Source organism: Ahaetulla prasina, chromosome 4, assembly GCF_028640845.1.
Source record: "Ahaetulla prasina isolate Xishuangbanna chromosome 4, ASM2864084v1, whole genome shotgun sequence".
NCBI lineage: Eukaryota > Metazoa > Chordata > Lepidosauria > Squamata > Colubridae > Ahaetulla > Ahaetulla prasina.
The window spans coordinates 107,712,437-107,729,685 of NC_080542.1; the positions used below are offsets into that span (position 1 = coordinate 107,712,437).

At 42.8% G+C, this 17,249-nt stretch overlaps 1 protein-coding gene across 1 annotated transcript in view; it reads right to left on the bottom strand.

Moving 5' to 3' along the window:
- LOC131197192 (histone deacetylase 9-like) overlaps nt 1–16,807 on the bottom strand; it is a 115,878-nt gene extending 99,071 nt beyond the window's left edge. The window contains exons 1-2 of the mRNA XM_058180935.1: nt 16,598–16,807; nt 16,173–16,235 (exon numbers count right to left, since the gene is read on the bottom strand). Of these exons, the coding sequence (XP_058036918.1) occupies nt 16,173–16,194 (22 nt within the window). The 5' untranslated portion in view covers nt 16,195–16,235; nt 16,598–16,807. The remainder of the gene's footprint in view (nt 1–16,172; nt 16,236–16,597) is intronic.
- Between the last annotated feature and the right edge of the window lie 442 nt (nt 16,808–17,249).

Here is a 17,249-nt window from a genome sequence, read left to right on the forward strand (position 1 = left end):
TTTGAAAAGAAGATTAAGTTTACCCTGCAGTTCTTTTTACTAGGAATAATTATGGATTGTACAGCTATAGAGACTAAATTGATTTTGAACTTAATAACAGCCGCAAGACTTTTGATTGCTCAATATTGGAAGAAAGAAGAATTACCTACAATTGAAGAATGGACACTTAAAGTATCAATTGTGGCAGAAATGGCATAATTCTCTGCTTACTTGAAAGACTATACACAAGAAAAATATATTTTAGAATGGAAAATGTGGATTGATTATATTCAAAATAAGTATCAGATAAAAAAATATCGAATAGCATATGAGTAAATTTAGGAAATATTTTGTATTAGATATATTTCTGAAGGAGAGGGGAATTGAGAGTGTGATTAAGTGTGGAGAGACTAGAGATTATAATTTAGGAATTATTTTAGATTATGATTGTTAGTTTTGATACCCTGCATTTTGTTCTGGGAAGTCGGGGTGGGGGGGGGGAGGGAGGGGGGGGTTGAGGCTAGAGATGGAGTGATGGTTAATGTACAGGGATTATTGAAGATGTATAAATATAATTAATGTAGGGTCGGGTCTGCCCAGTTACCATTTTAGAACGGTGGGGAGGGAGAAAAGAGAGAGTAGGAGGTAGGAAAGAGGAGAAGAGGAAGGAAGAGGGGTAGAAGAGGGAGAAGGAAGGTGAGGGTGGAGGGAGGAGAGGATGTAGATAAGAGAAGGAGAGGAAGGTCTGGAAAGTAAAAGAAGGTAGAAGAGGGAAGAGTGTTAAAAAGGGGGGTGGTGACTGGGCAGGCCCGACTAAATGTATATAACTGTACATTGAATGAGTTGTTTGACATGATTGTAAAAATAAAACTTTTTTACTAAAAAAATAATAATAATAATATTTTATAAGGACTATGAAGAAAGCCACTATGGAGAAAGTCCTTCTTCTTGATCCCTCTAGATGTACTTCCTTAAAGATAGAGGACCCCTAACATTCTCTGCTCTGGTCGGTTGAGTAGATGTGACTGAGAAAGAATGTTGTACTTACCTGTACGTTCGTTCTGTGTGCGCTGTGTGAGAGTCCAAGCAGTGGGTTTAATCTAGTCTGATTGTACAGATACTGATTTAAAATTTGCATAGATATGCCTCCTTCTCTCTTGGAGCTCCAATTTATTAACGAGGTCTGGATTTGGAGAGGATGAAACCTGTAGAAGAAGAAAATCGCCTCCATACCCTGGACCCTCACCCAGGGAATAAACAAAGAGGGGGTTTGAACTCTCACGCAGCGTACCCAGAATGAACGTTCAGGTAAGAATAACATTCTTTCTCTGGAGCGCTGCTTAGAGAGTCCAAGCAGTGGAATATACCCAAGCTAAGTATCCTTAGGGTAGGAGATGTAGATGTCCAGGGTCCTTTCAGTGGGAAGAACTTGCTGTAGCACTCTCCGCCCAAAGGCAGCCTCGGCTGAGGCAAACTTGTCAATTCTATAGTTGCAGATGAATGGTGAGGGCGAAGTCCAGGTAGCCGACAAATCTCAAGGATAGAGGCCTGAGTGGCCCATGTTGCTGACGTGGCCGCGCTCATCGAGTGGGCATGATTTGAGATGGCTGATGCCTGGCCTTCTGATCATAGACAATGGATATGCAGGTCTTGATCCAACAGTTGATGGTGGAAGAAGACACTCTAATGCCCAAGGAGCTAGGCTGGAAGGAGACAAATAATGATTGTAACTGTTGTAAAGAAGTTGTCCAGTCAATGTATTTACACAGAGTCTAGGGAATGCCACTGTCATTCCCTGCGGTGTTTGGGTCATGAACAAAAATCAGGAAGAATAACCTCCTGGGCCCTGTGGAACCAGGAGTTGATTTTTGGAATGAACGTTGTGTCCAGATGGAGAACCACTCTGTCAAGATAAAAGGTACACAGATCCTTGCGGACCGACAGGGCCACTAATTCTGAAACTCTTCTAAGTGGACGTTATAGCTACAAAGAAATATGAAAGTCAACTGCTTAAGGCTGGCAGTGTCCATGGGCTCGAATGGAGGCAAGGTAAGAGCCTGTAGTACAAGGGAAAGATCCCAAGACAGATATCTGTGTACTGGCAGAGGATGTAGATTAGATGCACCCTTCAGGAAACTACACACCCTCAGGTGATGTACGGGGGATTCGCCTCCTAACCCAAGAAGAACAGTTGTCAGTGCTGCAATTTGTTTGTGAAGAGTGTTGACTGCTAACCCAATATTTAATCCATCCTGAAGGAATTGCAGGATGTGTGGGATGGTCGCTGATGTTGGAGTGATGTTCTGTCGGAAGCACCAGTGGCAGAAAGCAGCCCATGTGGCATCGTAGATGCAGGACATCAATGGGTGACGAGATGCTAAAATGGTGGTGATTATACTTACAGAGAAATGGGCCTTCTGTAGGATCTCCCGTTCAAATGTCGGATGGCCAATTGGAGCCATTGTGGCTCTGGATGTATAATGGCCTCCTGGCACAAGGAGATCCGGTCTGGAGGAATCCTCCATAGTGGAGAGATGGAGAGATTCATGAGGTCCACGAACCAGGATCGACGGGGCCAGTGAGGTGCCATGAGAAATACCTTTGCACCCATCTCCAGGACTTTCCTGATGACCCTCAGTATGAGTGGGGTTGGGGGGAAGGCATATAATAGGCCCAGAGGCCATGGAAATCTGAGAGCATCGGTGCCTTCGGCCCCGGGTGTTTGGAACTGGGTGTAGAACCGTGGAAGATGTGCATTAGATGGATTTGCAAAGAGATCCTTTACTGGGAGACCAAATCTGTCCATGATCTGACGAAAGAAGTGTGGGTGAAGCTGCCATTTTGCGTGGTCGATGGTTGTTCTGCTCAACCAATCTGCTTCGGTGTTTGCAACCCCAGATATGTGACTCGCTTGCAGCGATAAGAGGTGCTTCTCTGCCCACAGGCCCAGGGCTTCGGCCTCCTTCATCAGCAACCTGGACTGTGTCCCTCCCTGGCAGTTGTTGTGACCCAGGCCCAAGTAGGTAGTAGGAAACTCAGTCCGTGAAAAAACAAACTTTATTCAAACAGCTGAGAATTACTTCATTGCTAGCATCGTTCAACTCAAATTAAAACAAATTCCTCCCAACACAAATTCCTCAGCCCTATCGCATATCTTGGTCCAATTAGGCAAACTGCCAAAGGCCTTTCTTGGCAAACATTCAGAAGTCGCAAAAATAAATGCAAGACGTAGATGAAGCAGAATACGAAGCTACCAATGTTGTTTTCTGCCAAAGCCCAAACACCATTACTGGTCTGTTTTAAGCCTTATGGGAGGAGCCAATCATTTCTTGGCCCTACTCCCGAATTGTCCTTTTTGCTTGAGCTGCTCTTGCCTTCTGGCAGCTCTTCTCATGCGTGCATTAGGAACAGGCTCCTTCTGTTTCTCTGCCTCACTACTATCAGTCTCTGGAGGCTCTGGAGTCCGCACCTCACTCCCTGATGACCCTGGCCTCACCTCAGCCTCATCGCTGTCCGACTCCGTTGCCAGTTACGCAGGCTACTGGTAGACCACAACAGTGGTTCACGTGCGCCTTGGAGGTGACATTATCCATCAGCACCAACACATGGTGGGCCAACAGCTGGTGTTTGAAGTGTCACAGCACCAGATAAAGCACTCTCAGCTCCAACCAACTGATGTCATTGAGCAGGTCTGTCAGGGACCAATAACCCTGGGTGACATGGGATTGAAAATGGGCGCCCCACCCAAACAGGCTTGCAACCATGGTTAGAATGAGGCATTCCTGGAAGGAACTGCTCTTCTCCAGGGCTGGAGACCTCCACCAGTCCAGTGAGCTGCACATCTTCGGAGGCACTCGGATTCGTAAAGTGGCGTTGCTGAGGTTGGGTAAAAGAAGCCACTGAAGGGGGCAGGAGTGAAGCCTCGCCCAAGGTACAATTGCCAGGCAAGAGATCATTTTGCCCAGCTGCTGAGATAGAAGCACCAAGGGAACCCTTGGGCGGGACCTGACCTGTCTCACAGTGGCACGGATCCTGGACAGACACTCCTTGGAAGTGTTGATTCATGTACCCAGATGAACCAGGGAGGTGGAGGGTGTAAGGTGACTTTTCTCCCAATTCACAGTGGACTCCTGGTCTTGAAGGATTCGGATTGTCAGTTGGAGGTCCAGAAGTGCTTATTGATGGGATGACGTGTTCAATATGTTGTTTAGATAGCACAACATACAGATGGGCTATGCTCACAGATGGGCAGCCACCACATTGAGAAGTTTTGTGAATGTCCTCAGGGTGGAGGACAAATCGAAGGGGAGTGTCTGGTACTGAAAGTGGGCTCCCACATAACAGAACCGATGGAATCTCCTGGGCGACTGTCTGACGGGCACGTGGAGATAGGCTTCCTGCAGATCAATTAATGTCAGAAGATCTCCCTGCCAAATACAGCCCAGAATAGTGTGGAGGGAGTGCATCTTGAAGCATCTGTATTTTATGTGACATTGAGCTTCTTCAAGTTGAGGATGGCTCTGCTTCCTCCCAACTATTTTTGAACCAAAAAAAGGATCAAATAGAAGCCAAAACCCTGATGGTGAAGAGGTACCGTTTCTATGGCCTGAATGGCTAAGGTGTTGGATTTCGGCTTCCATCAGAGACCTTTTGGTGGTGTCTCTGGGCACTGGGCACTGAATTAAATGTTGGGGAGGCTCGGAAGAGAACTCTAAGGTAAGGCCAAGGGAAATAGTTGTAAGGCCCAGGCATTGGTGGGAAAGAAATGGGAGAGGTGAATGCCGATGGGGCCTCCCTCAGGGCAGTCACTTAGGATGGTGGTAGGGTCGACGGCCATCCCCGCGAAAGGGGCATCTAGACTGTGACTGCCAAAAGCGATCTCAAAAGGGCTGTCTGTCAAATGGTCAATCCGTAGATGGATTGAATGGATAGCTCGGATTCTGAAACCCCTGGTGCCGGGGTGAAATGTAAAATTTGTTACTACCAGTTCTGTGGGCATGGCTTGTGGGGTGGGTAATGTGACTGGGTGGGCATGGCCAACTTTTTTTTTACTTTTAAAAGCATTTTTTACGACCTCTTTGGCTGAAGAGTTATAGAAAAAATGCTTTGAAAGGGTTCTCATGGTCCCAACTGAGTTGCCTGATCATCAGAACCCTTTAAAAACCTTTATTTTTACAGCGTCTTTGGCCAAAGAGGTTGTACAAAAAATGCTTTGAAAGGGTTCTGACGATCCCAACCAAGTTGCCTGTTCATCAGAACCCTTTGAAAGCTTTTTTTTTTACAGCCTCTTCAGCCGAAGAGGTTGTAGAAAAATGCTTTGAAAGGGTTCTGATGATCCCAGGTCAGCCACGCGATTATCAGAGGCTTTTTTTTTTTACTTTTAAAAAGCATTTTTTTGGCAGAAGAAAAAATGCTTTTAAAAGTTAAAAAAAAACCCTCTAATGATCACGCAGCTCAGCTAGGCATGGAGGGGGGGCAGGGATTTTTGCTACCAGTTTTCCCAACGACCCGCCACCATCGCTACTGGATCAGGTAATTCGGTCCAAAGTGGGAGCATTTCACCCCTGCCTGGTGTGGAACCTTAAAGGACTGTCTACGGAAAGAAAAGGTAGACCGCCTGTCTGACCAACTGCATGTCTGCGGAAGAACCTTCTTTTTATCCTTACGTTCTACTAGAACAGGATCTAAGGCTTCCCCAAAGAGCAAGCCTCCTTTGAAAGGCGCTGCTGCTAGTTGCCATTTGGACTTCATATATGCTTGCCAATGCCTTAACTACAAAAGGCGCCAGGATGTGATATTCGATGCTAAGGCCCTAGAGGTGAATTTGGCGGATGTGAGTGTGGCGTCTGCAGAAAATTCGGCAGCAGCAATCAATTTATTGATGTTGTGGTTTAGACGGACTTCATCTGGTGGCACCCTGTTTGCATCTGACAAAGCCAGATGAGCAAAGTTCTGGTGAAAAAGGATCCCGCTGTGGCTGATCGAATGACTCATGAGGGGCTGCAAGCTCCACCCTGCAATCCTCTGCTCTTAACCCCTCCATCGAATCAGAGGGAAGTATGCTATGGGAAACCAGACTGGCCAACAGAGCATTCACGATAGGCAGCTTTAACAGCTCTTTGAGGTCATGCTCTACCATGAACATTTTCTGGTCCATGCAACTGGGAGCAGCAATAGATCCTGGTTAGTTCCATTGGCATTGGTAACATTCATAAAGAGCTGAGGTGATCGGATTGCTTCTTGTTCAGTGACCAGTTCACTGAGAGAACAGTGGGATCAGGAGGGTCTGCAGAACCTTCCTGTTGTCCAATGAATGATCCCATGTAGGCTGTAGTTTTGGCTTTGTACAGTAAGGAATGAAAAAGGTCATGATGGAATAGAACCATAGTGGAGGGTCTTTCAGAAACAACCTGCTCATTGTCTGAAAGATTGTAGTCCGTCATCTCCTTGTCACAGACATATGACATGTCTGAATATTGTGAGGGAAAAGGAAAGCAAGTCTCAGACCTGTCTATTCTGTCCACCAGGCCTGAAGGTGGAATGGGCCACAAAAGGGGGGGAGCCACTTATGGTGGTCCAACAATCCCCCATTGAGTGAGAGCAGTGTCAATACTCTTAGCAATTGTCTGTGCAATCAATGCAGACATTTCCTGGGACAGGGAGCAGCCCTCAGGGTGAATAAATGCCAAGCCGACACTATGGCCCGTTATGTGAAGAAAGGCCTCTGCCAGGCCTGTAGCCGCTGAGGGGGATAACTGGTGCTAAGCCAACACCACAGCTTAAATGTGCTCTTGCTGCCTTGAAAGTTGCCACATAGCAGGCAAAGGGCGCAGAACCACGGATCTGAAGCACCAGGCCAATTGAGAGAAAAGAGGCCTTGTCACTGCACAAGGCTGATACCACAGCCTTTCACGTGCCAAAACCCAGCGGTAGATAAATGAGGCCTGAGGCAAAATGGCACTGAGCCCAAATTGCAGCTCCTCTCACTCTGGGAACAGCAGCAATCTGACAGGAGTCCTTCACAAAAATGGCACTGGGCCAACACCACGGCCTATCACACACCCCAAGGAACAGCTCAGGAAAATTGGCTGGATCAAAATGGCGCTGGGCCGACACCATGGCCCCTCTCACGCCTCAGAAACAGCTGGAGTAAACTTTGCTGGGATAAAATGGCACTGGGCCAACACTACGGCCTGTCACGGACCCGAAAGAATGGCTGAAAAAAAATCCTCAGTTGGGTAAAACGGCACTGGGCCAACACCTTGGCCCGTTGCGTGACAGCAAACACGCAAAATTAAAGAAAACAGGCAGCTTTACAATGCGCTGGGCCGACGCTGTGAGCCCCTTGCACTCTGAGGCCTTGATAAGCAACTGGGGCAGCTGATATAATCAAAAACACCAAAAGCCAATGCCATCAAAAGCCAATGCCTGGGATGTCAGGCTAGCCACAATAACTCACGGAGAGCAGTCTTCCAATCTCCTGTTGACAGTGAGCCTTTAGATGAAAGGAAAATTGCCGCTTGAAGCCTCAGCTGAGTGTTGCAAGAGCAAGGAATGCCCCAAAACTGCAGTAAGAAAGGTTAAATTGCAAAAAGCAGATGAAGAGGGGAAAAAGGCTGAATTTAGCTAGTTAGAAAGTCCAAGCAGTGGATATCAAGTTTCTCTTGGCCGACTGAGTTAATAAGCTGGAACTCCAAGAGGGAAGGAGGCGAATCTATACAAATTTTAACTCAGTCTCTGGCCAATCAGACGAGATTAAACCCACTGCTTGGATTCTCTAAGCAGCGCACCAAAGAAAAGACAATCCTTCAAATAACCTGGTTCCATGCCATATAGAAGTTTAAAGCTATGAGCTTATATCTTTCTAGCACAAATCTAGCTGTTCCATTTATTTATTTATTTATTTATTTATTTTTGTACTTCTATATCATTTTCTTTCAGTATTGCCTTTTTATATCTCACTTAATTGATAATCCTCAAATTCATCAGACTCCCATAAAATTGCCCTGTATGAAATTCAATGTTCTCCACTATGGTGGAGACAGCAGCCAGGCATGGGAAGTACTCGTCTGTTCAGATTGAAGGACTGAGTCTGTCCAACCCTAGTTGCTAGGGGCTTCCAGCTTTTGACTCAGTCCTTCAGAGTAGACGGTTGTGTGGAGAGCTTTCTCCTCCATTCTGGATATATTTGCTGAATTTGTTCTAGTCTTTATATGTGATCTTCTACTGTGAGTGACTGTACTATACCAGCATTGCTAGAATTTGAATTACCCGCCGGCTAGAGCTTGAAAGGATCCTCTCGGCTGTCTACAGAGCTTAACCTTGCAGCTCTGAAAAAAATACTGTTGAAACCTGCAGCCTGTTGAACCCGAGGTGGAGTCTAGCGCTCCCGAGGACAGCCAAGATTCGGATAGTGGAGATTCGTGCTCCTGGGACCAATGGAAAGCCTGATTTAAGCGCTTTTATGCTCTTTGCGAGGGTTGTTGGGCGGCCATTTTGAGAGACTTTACACCACCCGGTACTTGTATTAATGATGGAGCTTCATGCTCCCATTTGGCCTGCCTGTCAGTTGGCCATAGCTCTAAAACCACTTCCACATATATTAGAAGCTGTGGCATTTATTATCAGGGAAGCATGGCAGGGCTGCAGGCCATGGACCAGTTTGGGGGCATGGCCAGCCAGCAATTGCTACTGGTATGGCGAACCATCACCAATCTCCGCTACTGGTTGTCCGAACTGGTAGCATTTCACCCCTGGTTCAAAGGTACCATACCTCTGAAAAAAGTCACTTATGATCTTTTTTCATACTTATGACCATTGCAGCATCCCCACGGTTCATGTGATTAAAATTTGGACACTTGGCAACTGGCGTGTATTTATGATAATTACAGTGTTGCGGTCATGTGATCACCTTTTATGACCTTCGGATAAGCAAAGTCAATGGAGAATCCAGATGCACTTAACAACCATGTTATTAACTTAACAACTACATCGATTCATTTAACAACTGTGGCAGGAAGGATCATAAAAACTCACTTAACAACTGAAAGAAATTTTGGGTGCAATTAACTCTTATGGGGTTTTTTTTTTTTATTGTTTTCTCCATTCCCTGTTTTGGTACTATAATAATAAGTGTTGAATCTAGAACTCCCACTGTTAGCTACAATATTTCAAATCAGAATTGGATGCTTGTAATTTTTAAAAAAGTGTGGATCTTCTGCCAATGAATTCCAAAATAACTATTCTCAGCTGGTAATCTCCTAAAAAGAATACACATAAGCTAGGCTAAATTAGCAGAAAAATGTGGAAGAAAACAGAAATTGACAAATAGAATAGCAGATAGATTTGAAAGGAATGTGTGAAGTTTGCATGGGAAGAGACAAGCAAAGTAAGATAAATAAGCATTTTTTTTTTAAAAAAATGTTTCTATAATGACACTGAAATCAGATTCTGCTGGCATAGTACAGTGTTTCTCCGAATATACGCCCTCCCCCCAAAATAAGCCCTAGTGACGGGGTGGGCGTGGCCAACATAGGAGGCAGCCCTTCCCTTCCCCGGTCACCTCAGGGCTTCTCGGCCCCTTAATCTGATCAGCTGAGCCACTCAGGCAGCCACTCACAGCTGAGTCATGTTGCTCTGGCCGGCATCTCCAGCAAGCGCGGCCCCTTTTGCCATTAATTGCGGCCACTTCTCCAACAGGAGGCCAAGCAATGTGCCCAATGTGCCTAGCACTGGCCTTCCAAAGGGAGCAGCTGCAGCAGCAGCTATGCACAATTTTTTTACCCTTATTTTATCCCGACCATACTGGGCTATGTGGGTTGGGACGAAATAAGGGATAAAATATTGTGGATAGTTGCTGCTACCCTTCGGAAGGCTGACATAGGGCGCGAGTCTTCTGCTGCAGAAGTGGCTGCGCCCGAGGAGCACTTTTGGGAGAGAAGGCAAAGGGGAAGCGATTGCTTGCAAACTCCCACCCTGCTCCCTCCTCTCCCCTGGGCAACTCCTGGTAGCTCCAGACACCCAAACCCCACGGCTGCCAGCTCCCTTTTCCAGAGTGCCTGACTCTTTATCAAGGGCAGTGACAGATGGGGTGGAGAAGCGAGACGCATGGAACAAGACAGGGCTTGCTCCTCTTAACATCTCTTCTCCCCCTCTTGCCGGGCATGGCAGGGTTTCCTGCACCTGCCCAAATTGGATGCAATTTGGGACGGAGGTAAAGGGAGTATGGGGCCAGGTATATCCGGGATGTAACTTACCTGCCTTCTAGCTCTGTCATATGTCTCGCCGTTGTCTGCAGGCAAACACGTTGTAGGGTACTTTTTTTTTTTTTGTTTACATTTATATCCCGCCCTTCTCCGAAGACTCAGGGCGGCTTACAATGTATAAGGCAATAGTCTCATTCTATTTGTATATTTTTTTACAAAGTCAACTTATTGCCCCCCCAACAATCTGGGTCCTCATTTTACCTACCTTATAAAGGGTGGAAGGCTGAGTCAACCTTGGGCCGGGCTCGAACCTGCAGTAATTGCAGGCTCTGTGTTTTTTAATAACAGGCTTCTCTATTGCCTGAGCTATCCCGGCCCATGATAGTTGTTCACTGATGTTGATGTTTATATTTGGAAGATATAAAAGATATAAAGATATAAAGATATATTTGGAAGTTTGGTTTTACCCTACAGCGTGTTTGCCTGCAAACAGTGGCGAGACACATGACAGATCTGTAAGGCAGGTAAGATGTGCATCTCATGTCTCCCCGGCCCCACCTCTCCCCACCTGCCACCCCCAAATTGCATCCAATTTGGGCAGGGACAGGAGGCCTTGCCATGCCCAGCAAGAGGGGGAGAAGAGATGGCAAGAGGAGCCCTGTCATACTCCACATTTTTCGCTTCTCCCCGCCCTATTGGCCACCCCCCTTGAAAAAGAGATGGCGGGGAAGGACAGCAGTCAGGCGTGGAGCCATCTTACCTGCCTTGCAGGTCTGTCATGTGTCTTGCCATTGTCTGTAGGCAAATATGTAAGGTAAAAAAAACATTGTGAGTTCAATCAAACTTGAGGTGAGGGAGATGGATGGATGTGAGACAGGTGAGTACCTGTCACATTCTTGGTACTCAAGAATGCCAGGGAGATTCCCACCTTTGGTTGCCCTAGCTGACAAGCAGTTGGAGCAGCTGATGAGCAGTTGTACTGCGCTGCCATAGCAGCACAACACAGCTGCAGCCATGAGGTGGCCATGCTTGCTGCCTCCTGCACCCCCAAAATAATAAGATCCCCCCCCCCGAAAATAAGGCCAAGCCCTTATTTCAAGATTCAAAAAAATATAAGACAGGTCTTATTTTCGGGGAAACATGATAGTTGTTCACTGATGTTGATGTTTATATTTGGAAGATATAAAATCTGTGTAGACTCAGATTAGAGTAGACTTTGGACTCACTTTGGAGCAGCAATTCAGTGTAGCAGAAGTTGGTGCTGGTAGATGTTTGTGAGGCATGGAGCTTCTGGAATAGCAAAGTAACCAAGCTGGATGATTTGCTCAGGAGCTAACATTCAATTCAGGCATGGGCTGAGCTGCTTGGCCTTTTGGATTGTGGGATGAGTTGATGGGGATAAGTGGCAGAACAGCAGATGTGAAGCACTGGATTAAGGTACCACCACTTGGCTGATAATTTGGCAGTACTGAATTAATGACAATTCTGTCATTAATTCAGTACTGCCAATTCATCAGCCAAGTGATGGAATGATTTCTCCATTTCCATCTGAGAGATGGAGGTGATAGTAATCCAGGGATGCTAACCATTAGTGCACTGTAGAATGCAAGCACTCAGGTAAAGAAGTTATGGAAGCAGACTGTGGATATACTAGAAGGCTGTACTGTATTTTCCAAATGCTGCAAGGTTTGTCTTCCTGAGCCATTTGGAGTTGTCCCTAATGCTCTGATGCATGATTCAACTCAGGCCTTAGTTGGCACTTCAAATAAGGGGACAGTCTTGTTTTTATGACTATATGACTATAACTTGTTGCTGGCAATCCTTATGATTTATATTGATATATTGACCATCAATTGTGTTGTAAATGTTGTACCTTGATGAAGGTATCTTTTCTTTTATGTACACTGAGAGCATATGCACCAAGACAAATTCCTTGTGTGTCCAATCACACTTGGCCAATAAAATTCTATTCTATTCTATTCTTTTATGGATTTTTTGTTTACATTTCCAGAAAGCTCCTTAATTTTTTTGGAGACAAAGTGACAGAAGCAACATCTAGAGAATCACTGGAGGAAAACAAACAGCAAATACAACTGAGCATAGTGAAAGGTCTATATTAAGAATTATATTGGTAATTAGAGTAGCAACTGATAATTATTTTTCTATTCTTATCACATCTACAGATAGCCAGGTAAAGGTTCTGATCTAGGTGACCCATTGCCCCTGGGAAGGGATGGGCTAGAGGAAAACAATAGAACTATTGTTCTGACCTAGGCTTCTTGAGAAAGTATAAATCACAATCACAGTCCCAAAAAAAACTCTTTTATTGAGACAGCTGTGAATTATGGTAATTCACAGCCCCTAATGATTCACAAACAGTCTGTGAAGATTCCAACAGATGTCTGCTCAAGTTGACAGTCTTTCAGGAAATGTTGATAAGAACCCACCTTTATCTCCCTTGAAATGCTGCCAGAGACCTAATTGTCAATTAGTTTTGCAAGGCCAAATGGAGCTCAGAGTCAAACGAACTTCTCAGAACTTGAATTGACTATATGAACTAATTGCTTCCTGCAAAGGCTCATGTCCGTTTGCTCCTCTTTTATATCTTATGGGAGGGGCCAATCATCTCTGAGCCTGAATCCTGAGTCACCCTTTTTTTTCTTAATTGTTCGTGCCTTCTCGCAGTTCTGCACATGCGCACACTGGGAACAGGCTCAGACTGTTCTTCTGCCTCACTGATATCAGATTCCGGAGGCTCCAGAGACAGTACATAACTACCAGATGGTCCTGGCCCCCTCTCTTCCTCCGATGCAGAGCCCTCATCCGAGCCTTCCCCAGACTCCAGGACTGGCCCACTTTCCTCCCCAATGTCTGAATCATCAATATTCTAGGCTCAAAGTGTCCCACTCTAATCAGCTAATTAAGCCATTAGCTGTTTTTCGAGTTTCACCAATATAAAAAACCAATATGTACTGAATGCTGTAAAAAACTCTGCAAACATTGCAGTGATTAATTAAATAATTATTTATTATTATATTTGTTTCTCAATTTATAAAATTTGTTAATTTGATCAATAAATGGAACTGTTAACTATACAAAGTAAATTTAAAAACATATCCCACCAATTATTTTCATAGATTAAGAAAATTGTGTGAGCGGTCATTATGACCTCAAGTCTATAATAGTATAGCCAAAATAGTACATTTGTGGTTAAGAATTAAGTATGTAATTATTAATTAAAATAATTCAAAACAGAGTAAACTAAATATAAATTGTCCATATAGTCAGGCTGGACCATAGGAAATATTGTTAGCCATGCTGATGACCATGCTGGGGACTGAAGGAATAGTTATATATCTGAATTACAAACCCATTAAATTATTTACTATAAACATGATATCAGTGATAATAATGGAATCAAAGAACTTATAAAAAAAGGTCCAAATAATATCTCATGCTACTACTCTTTTGCTAATCCATTGCCTTTCCAGGATCTCTACTATAGATCTTTTTATTTTACTTGAATTCCTTTCGGTTACCCACCAGATAACTTCTATCATTTTTCTGTTTAATAAATCATTAAAAATATTTTATTTGTGGCTGTTAAAGTTTTCATAATGGATTATTCCCTAAAGTTTTGGAAAAAGAAATATGTGTTGACTCTTAAGATATATAAATGGCTGCCTGAAGTTTTAAATTTATTATAGCTCTCTATCAGGGGCAGGTTCCAAATCCCATCGCTACCAGTTCGCTCATGCTCACAGCGCTTTTGTGCATACATAGAAGTGTCCGGGCGGTTGGATGGAGCCTCCCACTGCTGCCGCTACCAATTTGCCCAATCCGGTGTGAATCGGTAGCAATCCACCACTGCTTTATATGTCCCAAAAGTGCTTTTTCAAAAAGGCAATTGGACTTTCTTGAATTTTTCCTTTGAAAATGTTTCTTCAAAATTTAAGTTGTCTTTTGGAAAAAGGACCTTTTGAACAACCATGACCTGGATGATCAAGAATCTCCACAGTGATATACTTGTGTAGATTATATCTGTTGATACTTTAATTATTAAGGTTGTGTATCTTTAAGATGGAATATAATCAGATAATGCTGGCCATATCTTTTGCATTTAAGAAAATCACACCTGTCAAAAATCTTACTTCTGTCATCTGTACAGGAATTACAGTGTAAGCCTGTGCTTCTAATCAGAAATTTGACCCGCTGAATTCAATACGCTCACTCCTATAGTCTATGGCTATACATAGTATAGATTAACAGAATACGAAATTCTCCATAAGGCCAAAATAGCTTAATAAAGACCACAGAAAATTTCTTCATATAATGTTAGCTCTCTTGGCCTAGAAAAAGATGAGCACTGCGCCCAGAGTCGGACATGACTGGATGGGGAAATCTTTACTTTTATATATTGTTATTTTTAGAGTTAATTACTATTTGCAATTTTTTCAAGACTTTTGAAGAGTAAAAGTTCAGATGTATATTTAATATACCTCGGTAGTAATATGTTATTTTTTATACTCATTCCTTTCTCCTTTCCCAAAAGAATTATTGTAGGACCAGATTAACTTTAATATTTTTCTCATACTCAGAGATCAAAATCCCTCAAAAAAAAAATAAGTGGAAAATATGACTTTTTCTAGTATGGAGAAAGTAATAGAAAACTTCAACTGGCATTATTTGTCTATTATAATTTTAATGAAATTTCTCTTTTTTTAAGAATGTGTAAAATTAAATCACGCTCAAAAACAAAATTAAAAGGGAAGGAGTAACAGACATTCACAATTCCTCAGAAACCTTGTTTCCTGCTGTTCTATTTTAATTTTCTATATGTTTTATTATATAAACCAGGAAAAGTAACAGAATAGCAAATATCATACATTTTAAATCCTGTGAAGCTCAATAGGTGTACTGGAAATATAAATATCACAGTAGACAAGCTAACAATCAATTTTTTAATCTCAAAAATCTTTATAAATTACTTGCAGGTATGAGCAAATATTTCAATGAAGGTGGAGAGAATTTAAACTGAACAAACTAGAGAAATTAGGATTAAAATAATATTATGATTTTGGAAGTACCTAGAAGCTCCACAGCATGTATTGTACTTATCTGTATTTTAAATGACTGGCAAACACATAAAATAATTCCTCAGGGATCACATCACCTTGATCATTTTTACAAAATATCTAAGCAGCATATAAATTGAAGAGGCCATAAAAGTTGGCCAGGCAGAGTGGGAATGGGGAACTTTAACCATTTGTTAACTGCATTTTTAAAACACCTGTTCTTTAAACACTTGCAGTGACTCATTGCTATCTAATTTTCCCATTCAATTTTCCCAAGTATGTTTGAAATACTAGAAATGAACTCAAATATAGTGCAAACCAAGGCACTTAAGAATAATCTTCTAAAACATCACTATAGAATACAAAAAAACGTATTAGCAGAAATCATATGAATTTTTCAGCAACAACATTACAGTGGGAACATGCACCCAGGACATCAATAAATTGCATCATCTGAGTTGGTATTGCTGTCCGTTGGTAAAATCAACCCTAAGAAAATGTTATCAGACTTTCTAATTGCAACAAGGACATAACCCTCTTCAGCAAAACAAAATTTTAAATTTGCAGCTAAGAACTGCTACCTTAAGAACTCATTGATTTGAATAGTTAAGTGTGTTTGGAGTAGCTCAGCCTGTAGCAGACAAGCTGCTAGGTAGGTTTATTATTATAACCTGTAATGGTTTCCCAAAACAACAGCAACAATAGCAATAACAACAATAAAAAAATTGTCCCCCAATCCCAACCCCAAGAATCACTCCCAAAATGATATGACATTCAACCCACAAATAATTAGAACAAAATATTGGAAAGAACTAATAAGAAATTGAACATAAGAGATGACAAATCCCTCTCCCAGCAACGTTATTAATGTTTATATCTATATTTTATAGATAAATTACTCTGAATTTCCTACCTGAGTTGATCATGCTGTGCATTCTTTGCTGAGCCAAGAGCTGATCACGTCTTGAAACTCCATCTGAGGAAAAAACAATTCACTCTCATAAATTGTCTGCAGCATATTCCAATCAGTCTGCAGTGCAGCTACATGAAAGATTCATCACCAATCGTTCAGGGATGTTGGAAACGAACCTTTCTGAGGGATTTAAACAATATTCACTGTACAACTTGCCAAAATGAATATAAATGGACTACTTTCATACAGATGGATTTCCAAGTTATCAATCCGGTTCCAATTACGATGAAATCTAATTCTGACAATTATCTTGTTACAGAAGAATAAACTTTTTCTCTGTGTGCATGTGTTTATTTGTATGTATGTATGTATATGTATGCATGTATATATTTGTGTATGCAAATGGGAGAAAATATTTTATGTACCTTAGTTGTGTTCTGCGTTCAAAGAGCAGGTGGCAGAAAGATAAATTTCTCTTTCAATTTATTCTTGGGAATCGAATAAGAAAAACAAAGCCACTGAAATTCAAAGACTAGAAGGCATTTTCTAGGGATTGTATTCCCTATGGATTTCAGTTTCAATTACTCTCAACCCTGGCACATGTCATTATCCTTGAGTCCAATGCTTCCTCTTCCTCCTCCTGTTCTGTCTTTGCCTTTCTGCCTGCCTCTCTTCCTCTCCTTGGCAAAATTGTCTGGAGCTAGTGAGTGCTCATTTGCATACAGATCAACAACAGCAGAGCCCTCAAGCAACAGAAATAGAACAATGGCTGGTCTGAGCCAAAAATAGGTCAAGCGTGGCCTGATGATCGGAGCCTGCATGAATGCATTTAAAAATATTTCAGCAAACCCAGCTGGCGGGTCTCCGTCTTAAAAAGCTGCAGGTCTCCAATGTAATCCCTCAGAAGCAATTCTTTGTCCCACTGCCAAACCTGCATGCATCTCTCTCTCTCTCTCTCTCTCTCTGCATGTATGTTTACATTTTTAAATCTGTTTATGCATGTGATGGAGAGAGTCAGTATTTTAATTCCAGCCAATGACTTCTCTCTTTGGTGGATACTAAACTGGATTGACAAAG